Below are 13,829 nucleotides of genomic sequence, written 5' to 3'. Positions count from 1 at the left end.
GTGACTGAGATATTTCACTCAGCATAATGTCCTCCAGGGTCACCCATTTTGAATAATATTGCATGAGTTCCTTGTTTTTCAATGCTGCATGGTATTCCATTGTGTGGATAACGGGATATTTTTGGCATACCTATTGGCCATATTTTTTTTTCCCCCAAGGCCAACAGGCTGGGATCTGTCATTCCACAGTTTCTGCCGCTGACCTTCTGGTCTTGGGCAGAAAGTGTGCTCAGGAGAAGTGTCAGCTCCAAGTCGAGGGAAACCTCGTCCCATATCTGACCTCACCTGAGCCCTGAGTGCCAGTCTCCACCCCATTTGTGGCCCTGTCATGGTGTGCTAAGTCAGCCTCTGGCACTGGTCCTGGGAATGGGCAGCTGAGGGGTGGCTGGAGAATGGAACCAAGCATGTCCCCGTCTACATCATTCTCACCTTCTGCCCTCTTTCCAGTGCAGATTGAATTGCCCCCCACCATGGTCCTGACGGCCCCTGATGGCACCAAGTATCTGGCCAAGCAGATGCACTTCCATTGGGGTGGTGGGCACTCAGAGATGAGTGGCTCTGAGCACACCATCGACGGGATCAGGTTTATGATTGAGGTATCGTGGGCTTCCAGATCAGGCCGTATCCCCTTCAGACTCCGTAGCCACTTTTCTGATTAAAACAATCCTAAAGATGTTCTATAAAGATGATGGTCAGGTTACTATTCTGAGATCAAGTTTACATTTCATTTATGTAACAACTATTGAATGGTTCATGCCTTGTGTGGAGGAGAGAGAAGGGGTCCTTGTTCCCAACAAATTCCTAACAAGACCAGAGCTCACAATTTCAGCTGGGTTTCTATGTTCAATTTTCTGTTTACCTTCTCTGGTCTGAAACTCCGCATTATATATTATATATGGTGTTATTGTGTACCATTGAGTTGGAACCGACTCATCATTGACCCTCTTGTGGGTTTTCAGAGGCAGTTAATCACTCGGGAGGAGATTGCCCATATTTTTCCTGCAGAGAAGCTGGTGGCCTCGAACCAAACCATGTGCATTGGAGATTGCAGTGCAGCTTCTTGCCACTAGGCCATCAGGTCTCTAATGGCCTCCTGAGGCAAGCAAGTATCACATTGTTGGGTTCCCCTTCTGGGATAAGGATCTTGGCATAAGACAGAGACCAAAGTAATGTCATGGCTACTTATCTCAAGAGACAGTTGCTTTGTGCCAGGCTGAGGTGAGTGCCTTAAATGTGACTCCAGAAACTCACAATCAGGCTCTCTACCTTTGAGAAAGTGCACTTCTCTGGTTAATTTCTCAGCACTTGGCTCCTCCCTGTCTGAAGGAGGCCTCAGGGCTCTTTCACTCCTTACTAGAGCTTCCAGCTCTTACTTAGTCTCCGCCCTGACCCTCTCCAGAGGCTGTGTTCCTTGCATTGGTTCGGTAGTGAAACACCATGCCTCCTGTGCATCTCTTGAAATGAAGTGCTGGATGTTTCCTGCTGCAGGAGACCAGTCTACTGAGGGTCTGTGGGGCGTTGGCTATCTCATGAACATGCGTGGTCTGGTCACTCTTTGGACAGGAAAGAACAGACTGGAAGCCAGTACTCTCTGCCTCCGGTCTTTCTGTCAGTGGTTGTTCTTTCTGACCAGGGGCTGGAGCTTCCCCCACCCCCTCCAATAGTCCTCCTCTGAGTCCTTCACAATTGGAAAGGCGGTGCAGATCCCACTGCTGTCCCGGGGACACCAGAGCCAGGCAGGCAGGTACAGACCTCCTCACATGAGTCTTCACATGTTCCCACAGTGAGCTTCATCCCCAATTTGTGCTGTTGTTCCCTAACTTTTATCAAGTCTCCAGAGGAACAAAGATTCCTATTTACTCAATCCCCTCAGAGAGCCCACAGAACTTGGTGGCTTCGCATGTTCTGACCTCCAAGCTTGTGGGGTTTGTCTGCTGGGGAAGGTTGAGTTTGCCAGGGGAATGCTCTCAGTTTTCAGAATCACATGCTTGCTCTTCCCTTTCTTTGAGACTTTTATGATCTTTGTAGTTGGAGGTTGTAGCCCAGATAGAGGAAAATGGAGATAAAAAGTTGTTTGTTTGGGGCAGTGTGAATCCCTGCAAAAGCACCTTCTGTGAACTTTGTCTTGACACACACTTCTTGCTCCTACAGATTCATGTTGTTCACTACAATGCCAAATACAAGAGCTATGACATAGCCAAGGATGCCCCTGATGGTTTGGCTGTAGTTGCGGCCCTCTGTGAGGTAGGTTCAAACTGTGCATGTGTGACTGACTGCATGTGATGCCATTAGTTTATATTCAGACATGGAATTCTGTCTAGACAAGAAGTCTTCTTCCCTACCCCCCTTAATTCTTCCCAAAGTCCACAGTTCTTGGAGATGGGTAGAAAAATCGACCCCTTTTCCAGCCCTGTTCACGCTCGCTCAGTTCTTTCTGTGTTACTAATCTCAGACACTTTGAAGGCCTGGGTGAAGAGACTTAAAAGAACCAGAAGCAGCAAAGGGTTGACAGGACATGCTTGGTCTGAAGGGCAAAATGAGGTTCTGTGATTGGTCAGAAGTAACAGTTCTGCATTTCTCCCCCCCCCCCCAATTCTGCATTTCTAAGAAAATCTGGGAGAAGCAGGAGTTTGGGTGGTAATAAGTGACTGGCAAATCTAACCGCCACAAAGGAAATATTAAGCTGGTCAAGTTGTCAGAAACAACTGTTTCAGCACTCAAGAAATGGTCCAAAGGCAAACAACAAATTGAGAAACACTCATTTGGGGAAAATGGCTAGAATTTTGAGCAAAACAATGGGAGTCGGCGGTCTTCTCACTTGAGGCTGATCCCATGCCCAACCCTAGCTTGATCATAAAAGGTGTTTTTCCGGGGTGGGTGATTACAAACTAGGGGACAGATTTGATTTGGAGTAGAAATCAGAGCTCCACACTGCAGGGTACTGTCAGTAAAAATTATCAAAGCCAAAGATACTAGTAAATGCGTACCGCTGGAGAGGGATATTGTGCAGATTAAGTCTAGACAAATTACCAAGCAAACTCACAAACCAACCCCCTCAGGATGACAAAATTACAAAAATCAAGATCCAAAATTGCCATCACATATTAGCTAGAATGCTCAACAACAACAACAAAAATTGGGGCATTAAAAGAAACAGGAAAACGTGACCCATACTTAGGGGAAAGTGCCATTGGTAGAAACTGATGCTGAGTGGGTCTCGAGTGACATAGTAAACAAGTTTTCACAGCAATTAAGGTGTGCAGGTCAAAGCCATGGTATTTTTAATTGTGTCCCATGCAACCTGAAAGTCAGGCAATGAGTCAGGATAAAGTTAGGCAAGGAGTACGGATGACAGAAAGATTGATGCCTTTCAATTGTTGTGTTTGAATATTGAATATCCCATGGACTTCCAAAGAGCAAATAATTAAGTCTTCGAGGAAGTGCAACCAAGGTGCTCCCTGGATGCAAGGATGGTAAAATTTCATCTCACATACTTCAGGCTTGTTGTCAGGAGTGGCTGACCCATGGAAAAAGATAATATGCTGGGGAAAGTAGACAGCAAAAGAGAGGAATACCTCAATGAGATAGGCTGATAGTGACTACAGCAACGGTTTCAAGCATATCAGAGATTGAGAGGATGGCACGGGATAGGGCTGTGTTTAAGTGTGTTCATAGGGTAGCTATGGTCCTAGTCCACTCAAGGCCATCTAACAACAACAACAACAAAGCAACCATTAAGAAAATAGCTGAAAGTGGATTAAGTGTTTGACTCTTTGTTTAAATGAAAAAAGAAGGCAGCAAAGCTGGAACAGAGGACTGACAGTCATCATGTGTATGGAAAACGACAGTTAAAAATCCAAGGAAGCTCAGGTTTATGCATAGTAGAGGAGGAACTGGAGGCTGAATCGACATCATTGACTGAAGAGAACGAGCAAAATTAGACCTTGTTTCACTAAAAGCAACCTTTCTATCTTTCTAAAAATAAAAGCTCACACAAAAATTAAAGAATGATGTGGCAGTGGATGGCACTGGAGTAATTTTGCCTTGATTATAGCTGTCCTCTTCCCTGTCAAAAGTTCCAAAGGTGAAGAAGAGAACTCATAAGATCAAGCTTCCTTCATCACAATGTATCTGACTGGCTGACATGGCCTCAAACAAGCTCAATAGCTCAATGAGTTTTGGTTTTTTTTTAAAAAAAAATTTTATTTTTAAACATTCTCTGAGGGTATCACCAATCACAAAACTTCTCCTTTTCCCTGAAAGTTTCAGTGGAAGTATCTCTTTCCCCCTTTCTTTTGAAAGTATCTCTTGAAAGACTTCTGAGACCAAAGAAGTTGGTCTCCCTGCAAGCATATTCTGCTTCCTTCTGCTTAGAAGTTTCTGCCTAATTAGCTGTTGTTGTTGTGTACTGTCCAGTCAGAACCGACCGATAGCTGAGCCTCCGGTGGGTTTTCAGAGACAATGAATTGCATGAGAAGAGATTACCCATCCACCTCCTGTGAAATAGCTGGTGGTTTTAAACCACATGCCTTTGAGTTGCAGTGCGGTGTCTTTTCACTAGGCTACCAACCAGTGCTCCTTATCAGCTAGAAAAACCTAAGTAGTTGTATTAGTAAACAGGGACAAAGCTAGAGAGCTCTTCACTTACTCTAACCACTCTATTTTCCCCACAGGTCCTGAATGATGCTGAAAACACTTATTATAGCGAGTTGATTTCCCACTTGAAGAACATCAAGTATGCAGGTAAGAGAAGCCACTGTGGTTGCAGGAGGGAAGTTGATTGAGCAGGAGGGATAGATGAGGCAAGAGATAGAGGAGGGGCAGAGGAAGGTGGAGCTGGTGAAGGGAGTGGCAGACAAGCCCTGTAGGGAACATACCGTCTCTGCACAAGGTCTCTTGTTCATAAACTCTTGTTTGTACAGGCTGTAGATCCTCATGCTAGGAAGTTCAAATGCCTAGAGTTCCACCTAGCAATCAGTTGCCACTGAATTGACTCCAGTTCATGGTAATCCCATATGTGTCACAGTAGGATTTTCAATGGCTATTTTTTTTCAGAAGTAGGCCAGCAGACTTTACTTACCACTGTGTAAACTCTGGAAAGATTCAAACTTCTAACCCTTTGATTAGTAGTTCAACAATTTAACCATTTACATCACCCTGAGACTCCACCGAATAGAAATATCTGAGAAGCTGACCTGGGGGAAGGGCATTCTTTCTCCATTAATTCTGAAGGAAAGTCTTAGCTTCCTTCAGCATCTAATTCCTTGGAGATTGCTGTATGTCTCGACCTTTCTCAGTCTCAGGTTGCTTCCTAGATACCTGGATCCAAACAGACACACTCCATTCCTGGAGATTCTTTTTTGGCAATATTGAGGTAGATTCAATTACTTAAATTACTCTCTCCTTGCCTCTTGTGAGATAAAAGGAGTGACATCCTGGACATGGGGGGAGGAGGGGAGGGGGGGAGGGAACCTCTTTTACATTAGATAAGGATTGTAATTGGATTAAGGAGTGTTGAATTCTACCCCTAGTCCTTCAACTGTTTAGTTTATCAGATCATGGGGATGAGTGTCATGAGATAGCTTTCACATTACCTCTTGATACAGTTGTATTTTCATACTGGGGGTGGGGTGTAGTCTCTTTTCTCTCTGTTTACAGCCGCCAAATATCTTGTCAGAGCCACCATCCACCCCTCTTATACAACCCTGACCTGGTAACCACCAATAACTACTCTCTGCTGACTTCAGTATTTCCTGCTCACCCTTTAATCCTCAGTGATTTCTCTGACCTTAATCTTCCAACTCAAGGGCCTCTATATTTTCACTACTAGTCACTTCTCTTGTCCTTTCATCTCTCTTTACCTAATGTAGACTCCATGAGCCATTTTATAATATTCCTAAATAAACACCCTCAAGCCCTTACCCTTCTACCCACAAACACATGTGATAGTCAACACTTAGTTACTCAAACCTGGGGCCAAACAGTTTACTGTTGTTGAACAGAATGCACAAGTTGTGTGTGACTAGTATAATTTTTATGGAGTCCCCATGACTCCATGCAACAGAAACAAACAATATGAGTAAATACTAACTGGAAATCCTACCATACGGATGCTGGCCATTTGCTTTCCCTTCTCCAAAATTATTATCTCACACTTTCTGCATTCACCTGAAGCTCCCTCTCTCCTGGTTCCAAGGCCTCCCTCATTGTAATGTTCTGGACTCTTACTTCACTGAGAAAGTTAAAGTAAGCAGTTAGAAAGGCACTCATGGTTTTCTTAACCAGCCTGCCTCAGAACCAAATCCCTATTTCTTCTTGCATTACAAGAAATGAAAAAGACCTCTTCTTACAAAGACCACCCTTCCTTCCAAGGGAGCACTAACACTACCCCATTATTGCTCTCTGGGGATTTCCTCTTGCTCTTAGTCTTACTTTCTCATGTATTATTAATTTCTTCCTCTTCTTTGGGTCTTTCTTCCACATACATCAATCTAACATGCCTCCATGCCAAATAATCTACAAAATGATCTCTTGACTCTCCACCAGAACCCTAGTTTCTGCCCTATTCTTCCGATCATTTTGAAAGTGTGATTGCTCACTTCATATCACCATATGTGGTCACTGATGTCACTGAGCCGAGTTATTGGCTATTTTCTGTTCTTCTTTTGTAACTGACTTCACAACAATCTCCATGACACCGTCCCTCAGAGCTGGCCTTGGCCCTGCCCCTGCAGCGTCGCTCTCTAGATCTCTGTTTCTGGTGGCTGCTATTGAAGGCTGTCATGATTCTGTCCTTGTTTGGCAATTTCATTCAATTCTGCAGTATAAAATCCTTCCTGTAACAATACAACTTCAAAAGCTTTATGCTCACTCAGGTGCAGACACCTTCTTTGTCATTCAAATGTGCAAAAAAAGGCACCTAGAGATGGGGACACAAAATCCAGATCAATTCCATGCTACTCTGGTAGTCTCTTGCTCAGCTCAGGCGTAAATGCCATGTTGTTGACTGCCGTTGAGTCGAGCACAACTCATTGCGACCCTGTTAACAAAGGGCCAGAAGCCCTTCCACAACCATCATCATTTATCAAAGTTCACAGAGTTTCCAGAGGCATGATGTTTAGAAGTGGATGCCCCTCCTGATTTGACACGAACAAAACACTCTCTAGACAGAGAATTCAGACATCCTGCAGAAGGGACTTTGCTTTTTTTTTTTTTAAATAAAATTTTATTTTAATTGTGATGTTAAAGAAAGTTTCCAAAGAAATTAGATTTTCATTCATTCATGGTTGCACATTTTATTCGACTCACTGTTTTCCCTCTCCCCAGTTCACTTAAAAAAAAAATCATTCATTGTTGTACAATTCCTCCCTCTCTCCTCTCCCCTAGTCCTCTTTGCAATGATGAACTTCTTATTCTGGCCTGTTGTTGTATGTATAATGCCTAACCATATATTCCTTTTAAACAGTTCTTTCTTTCATCTGTTCCAATGGTCATTATCTATCCATTCTTATCCTATTCTCCTCCCAACCCTCCATTTCAGGCCTGTCTTAAATGCTATGCAGTGTTTGTCCTTTTGTGACTGAGATATTTCACTCAGCATAATGTCCTCCATGTTGTATAATGTTTTATGAACTCGTTATTTTTCGGTGCTGCATAGTATTCCATTGTATGAATATATCTTTTTTTTTTTATCCATTCACTCGTTGATGGGCAGTTGGGTTGCTTCCCTTTGCTATTTTTTTTTTCTCTTTGCTATTGTAACTAATATGGTAATAAACATGGGTGTGCATATGTCTGCTTGGATGGTGGTTATGGTTTTTTTAGGGTTTATTCCCAGTAGTACAATTGTTGGGTCAAATGGTATTTCTATTTTCAACTTTTTGAGAAAAGACCAAACTGCCTTCCATCATGGTTGCATTATTTTACACTTCATCATTAGTGAATAAGTATTCCAATCTCTCTACAACCTTGCCAACATTTATTATTTGTTGCTCTGTTGAACTTTGCTATTGTTAGTGGAGTGAGATGCTATCTCATAGTTGTTTTTACTCGCATCTCTCTGATAGCTAGGGGTTCTGCACATTTCTTCATGTATTTGTTTGCCATCTGAATGTCTTCTTCGGTGAAGTGTCTATTCATATCCTCTGCCCATTTTGTGGTTGGGTTGTTTACCTTTTTCTTATTGTGGTGCTGGAGTAATAGATAAATTCTAGATATGAGTCCCTTATCAGAGATGTCAGTACCGATTTTTTCTCTTCAGTCTGTGGCTTTCCTTTTTACCTTATTGGAGACGTTTTTGAATGTGCATAGGTATTTGATTCTTAGAAAATCCCATCATCTTTTTAAAATTTTTTTTTTCTCTCTCTCCTGGTTGTAGGAAAAGAGTCTGTTCTCAACACCACAACTGCAGTTAAGCTTGGTTCCCAATGGCTGTGGCAGGAAGAACTCAGAAGCAGGCATCTGAATCCTGATTTGGATCAGACTCTGTTTTTCTGAGCTCTATCCACTCATTTTTAAATGACCTCAAAATGAGAATTTCTAGCACCAACCCAGAACCCTCAAGGGGTCATAATTCATTTCTTCCATCTATCATAAACAATCTTCTCTAACAATACTGACAGTAACAGCTATGTTTATGTATGTCTTCTTTGCCTGTCTTTTCATGAATACTAAATATCTGCTCTATTTTACTTACTCGTCCTCGTTTTATAGTCCAGGAAATAGCTTATAAAGGGAGAGAAGTCTGTCCGAGGCCACTCAGTCAGGGAAGGCATGTGAGCATGTCTATTCTGAAAGCCTCTGCTCTTACTTCCTTCTAGGTGGCAGTAAACGGGGAAACCACATCCCAGTGATCAGCTTCTGGTTGTTCTGCTTACATCCATCAGGAGATTAAAACACAGTGAGATTTGAACCAAGAGGCAGCAGTGACTATTAACATTCCTTTTTCCTCCTGTCCCTTTATTAGGACAAAGCACAACTCTGACTGGCCTTGACATTCGAGATATGCTGCCCAATAACCTCCATAACTACTACACCTACTTGGGCTCACTCACCACTCCTCCCTGTACTGAGAATGTCCTTTGGTTTGTGCTAGCAGACTCTGTCAAGCTCTCCAGGACACAGGTAATATGTGGCACTTTCCTACTAATGTCTATTCTTTGGACTACTGGTTTAATAAGTGTTATATAATTAATATGAGTAATTTTGGAGAAAGCATTCCCAAATCTCACTTTCTGTCAACAGCTGAGTCTCCTCCAGGATTTGCCACCCATGGGGAATACTAGGCCTCACTTATTTTGCCATGGGATTGTCTTACTAGTGGTAGGCAAAGATAGGAAAATTAAAGTGTTGAGGAATGCAAGGAATTTAAGAGTTGGTGTAAGTTCCATGACTGGTGCCTGATCCAAAGTAATAGGCAAAGAATTATATAAAACTCACAAACTCATTGTTGTCAAGTTGGAACTGGCATGATAGGAGATTGTCTTCTTTCTCCCGTGGAGTGGCTGGTGGATTTGAACAACCAGAGAGTCGGCCTTAGGGTTAGCAGGGCAGCTGCCTGTGGACTATACCATCAGAGCTCCCTTTTACAGTTACAGAGGGTGTATAGCAAAAGCAACGGGAGAGAGATGGACGCTCTCTTCCCTGCAATGGCAGTGAGGTAATGAGGAGAGGGAAGGCAAGTAGGTATTGAACGCTGCTCTTGCCAGGCACTGCTCTGGATTGTTGATACACAAACTCTCTGTCCTCAGGAAGGTTACGTGCTAGCCTCTTAAGTGACTTTATGCTAGAAGGACAGCACCACACTTAACTTTTTATCATCCCATTGATAAACACTGGCAACCATTTGAGGAGGATAATTGTATCATTACATGTTCCCTAGCACTCCAAGTTTCTCTTTGGAGGCTAGGATTTTGAAGCTTCATCTCACATACTTTGGGCACGTGGCCAGGAAAGACCAATCCTTGGAGAAAGGCATTAGGCTTGGAGGGGTGGAGGGACAGTGCAGGAGAAGAAGACCCTGGATGAGATGGATTGATACAACTGGGGCGACGGGGGTTGGTGTGTCAGAATTAGTGAGACTGGCTCAGGACAGAGAAGGGTTCAGAGCTGCTGTACATAGGGTCATTATGGGTTGCAGGCGACACGACAGCACATAACAACAACACCACCACCACAGTACTAGAACACAATAAATATTAGTTGGATTGAATAAAAGGACAGGGTTGCAAGGCCATGGCTATATTTCCTCCAGGGTAATGTTTTTCAGAAAGAAGTATTTCTTCCTGTCCCCCCCCCCCCCACCACCAAAGTATCCATTTTCCTGCTCGAGGAGAAAGATAGGTAAGGTGACTGTGCAAGAATATTGACACAAACAAAAATATTTCCAACTGTTCTTTTCCTTGAGTCGGGAACTGACTCATGTCTGATCCTCCATGGGTTTTCAGAAGTAGTAAATCACAAAGGAGGAGATTGCCTCTTTCTCCTGAGGAGCAGCTGGTAGATTTGAACCACTTGCCTTTGAGCTGGCAGCACAATTCCTTACCACTAGGCCACCCAAACTCCCTTGCCAGCTGTTGTTGTTGTGTACCTTTGAGTGGTAATCAACTCATAGCTGACCAGGTTTGAGGGGAAGTAAACAGTACAGGATGAGACTGCTCGCTCATCTTTCTGCTGAGGAGCTGTCGGTGGATTTGAACCACTTGCCTTTGGATTAGCAGTGCAATCCCTTACCACTAAGCCATCAGGGCTCCAAATTTTATTTCCTGAAACCTTTCCTGAAGCCACCCCATTTAATTGTAAGAATCATCATTTATTATCTAGTCTCCTTTGACGTTTACCTTGAAAGCAAGAAGTGATTTTAAGACAAAAGACGAAGACTTTCAAAGTAAGAGCATACAAGCACATACATACACAGAGTAAAGTACTTACTTAAGTACTTAACCAGGCATCACCTTATTATTATCCTGACAGAAAAACACAGAGCAGTGGGCTATTTTGGTTTTGTTTGTTTGTTTTCATTTTGGAGAGACAATCACAAGAAAACAATGATTAAAAAAGAAATGTATGATAAAGATCTAACGAATGAAAAATATACAGTGGCAAGAATGGCATTAGTACAATGAAGGAAAGTGAACTTCAGGGGCAAAAGGGCCAAATAGAACAGAGAGTATTTTATTGCTCGGGTGGCCTAGTGGTGAGAAGCTATTCTATAATCTCAAAGGCATGTGGTTCAAATCCACCAGATGCCTCGTGGAAGAGGTGGGCAATCTCCTCCTGTGGGCTTAACTGCCTCTGAAAACTCACTGGAGAGTCAGCTATGGGTTGGTTTTGACTTGATGGCAAATAACCACCACCACCAAGAAGTTAAAACAACCATATCAATTTACATATCAAGCAATTTGTCAGATAAGGAAATACAAAATAGAATTACGAATAAGAACTATATCAACAACAAAATTAGCAAGGTTGATTTATTAGACATCTGGAAATTCATACCCAGTGGACATGTGTATTCTTGGCTAGCAGCTCAACATGCTACATCTCATACAGCAGAAGCTCCCTTCATGCTTTATAAATATCCATGCACTGGGCAAAAATTAGCCAACTGTTACTCTACCAGAAAATTGCAATTAAAAAAAATCTTATCAACTACACTCTTATAATGAAAAAGAACTGGAAATCAACCCTAAAAAATCCACAAACTGTCTGGAAGTTCAAAAGTAGTAAGTAGCTCTTAGATGAAAAGAGATCAAATTTGAAATGAAAAAACAATATGGAGTTCTGCTAATGTGACAGATTTGGTTTCCCCTCAATAGAGATTGTTCTGGTTTTAAAAAACTGAAACAAAATAAAATTAAAAACCTAAATACATCCTATGGTATTTTGTGGTTCTTGCTGTTATGTGCCATTGAGTCACCTGAAACTCATAGTGACCCTATGTACAATAGCTCTGAACCCTGGTGTATCTTGAGCTAACCTCACTTCCTCTGACACACCTACTCCCATTACCCCAGTCACTGAATCAATCCATCTCATCCAGGGTCTTCCTGTCTTGTGCTGTCCTTCCACCTTCCCAAGCAGAATTTCCCTTTCCAAGGACTTGTCCCTCCTTGCAATATGCCCAAAGTATGTCAGACAGAATTTCAAAATCCTTGCCTCTAAGGAGCACCTTGATTTTACCCTCTCTAGGACGAACCTGTTTGTTCTCTTAGCAGTTCATGATACATTCAATACTCTTCTCCAGTAATATTACTCAGACATCAATTCTTGTGTATCACCCTTAGTTATTGTCCAGAATTCTGATGCATAGTATTTTGTTAGGATGCATTTAAAGAGTGTATCAATAAGTTATAAATAAACAGGGAGAATTCACAGCCAAACAAAATAAAAGTAGAATCCCACAGAAACGAACAGCAGTGAGATTGTGGTCTAATATTCATAGACGTACAAGCCATGGAACATACAATCAAGGTCCTAAGATATTACATACAGACTATGGGAAAGACACTATTTTTTAAAAAGCTGAGGTTTTTTTCTCCACAAAATAAAGTAGTACTTGGTAGTAACTATTATTCATATAAATAAGGTATAACTGGATATGTATATGTATTAATGCTGCAAGTAAATGTTTTCAAAAGCATAAGTAAAAATATGAGTATACACTAAGAGTTTTTTACCCAAATCACATTTAATAAGCCTTCAAATTGGTGCTTTCATTCTAGAATATATTTGAAGCCAAATTCTCTCCATTGCAGTTGGTAGTAATGTTATTTCTGTGTATGTAATGAGAAAGCTGAATATCAGTGTTAACTCTTATTTTCTTGTTTGAAACCATGAAATCATGCCTATAAAGCCCAGTTAGACTTTTATAATGAATTCCCTAATAAATCCAGAGAAACTAAAGAAAAAAATTGCTATCTAACAATTTCCCAAAGGAATGGAAGGATAAGATGGTATCTGTTTATTCAGGAAGCTCCTGAATCAGAACAAAGAAAAAGAGACCACATGAAGTTCCTTGCAGCAAAATCGCAATACATTAAAGATAAAGAGAATATTAAAAAACTGATCAGGCTTAAAAGACAGATTCTCACGGAAAAAGCACAATTAGGCTGAGAATAGATTCGACACAACAATAAGGAAAATCAGAAGCTAAGGCTTCACATTGTCAAAGAGCTGAGAGAAATGAAAAACTCGCTTAGAATTGCATATACAGGGGAAAAAATACCTGTCAAGAATATAGACAAAATACAGACATTTTCAGAACATCCAAAATGACATTTGGTACTTCTTTATATACTTCTGTTGTTTATTTTTTCCATTTCTTTCTACTGTTGACTATTGATGGGGGAGAGGGAATTAAGAGGTTGCTTACAAATACATGTTGGTTGGAAGAATAATACCTCTGGGCTTGAATCGTCTCTTAACTTCTTTATCAAAGTTTAAATTAATCAGGACCTCTTCTCCTTCCCAACTCACTTTTGACTGTCTGCAGATTGCGACGATAGAGAGCTCCTTGCTTGACTACCAGAATCAGACCCTCCGCAATGATTACCGCAAGACCCAACCCTTGAACAACAGGCTGGTGCAAGCCAACTTCAAGGATTTTTCTTCCTCAGGTGAATGAGACAAAATCTTATTTATTTTTTTGCCATTGGTTGACTCCTTGTTCTTCTTCTCCCTTTGGCTGGCTCCGTTTCTTCCAGCAATCGGAAAGAAATAAGAGCCACTTGAGCAGTAGAAGGCTTAGGAAGGCCAGCTTGCACAGGACGTGGGCCCAAAAGAGATAACTCATTTTCCCAGTTTAGGCAGTGAGGCCCACGAATAGAATG

The 13,829-nt window shown here is 41.8% G+C and overlaps 1 protein-coding gene across 1 annotated transcript in view; it reads left to right on the top strand.

Annotated features, from left to right (window-relative positions):
• CA6 (carbonic anhydrase VI) overlaps positions 1–13,624 on the top strand; it is a 19,745-nt gene extending 6,121 nt beyond the window's left edge. The window contains exons 3-7 of the mRNA XM_006885909.1: positions 448–596; positions 2,152–2,244; positions 4,674–4,743; positions 8,966–9,123; positions 13,493–13,624. Coding sequence (XP_006885971.1) covers positions 448–596; positions 2,152–2,244; positions 4,674–4,743; positions 8,966–9,123; positions 13,493–13,624 — 602 coding nt within the window. The remainder of the gene's footprint in view (positions 1–447; positions 597–2,151; positions 2,245–4,673; positions 4,744–8,965; positions 9,124–13,492) is intronic.
• Positions 13,625–13,829: the final 205 nt, after the last annotated feature.

The sequence above is a fragment of the Elephantulus edwardii genome, unplaced genomic scaffold (assembly GCF_000299155.1).
Source record: "Elephantulus edwardii isolate Elephantulus edwardi_28Jun2011 unplaced genomic scaffold, EleEdw1.0 scaffold00045, whole genome shotgun sequence".
Taxonomy (NCBI): Eukaryota; Metazoa; Chordata; class Mammalia; order Macroscelidea; family Macroscelididae; genus Elephantulus; species Elephantulus edwardii.
This window is presented reverse-complemented; position numbering and strand designations above follow the sequence as displayed.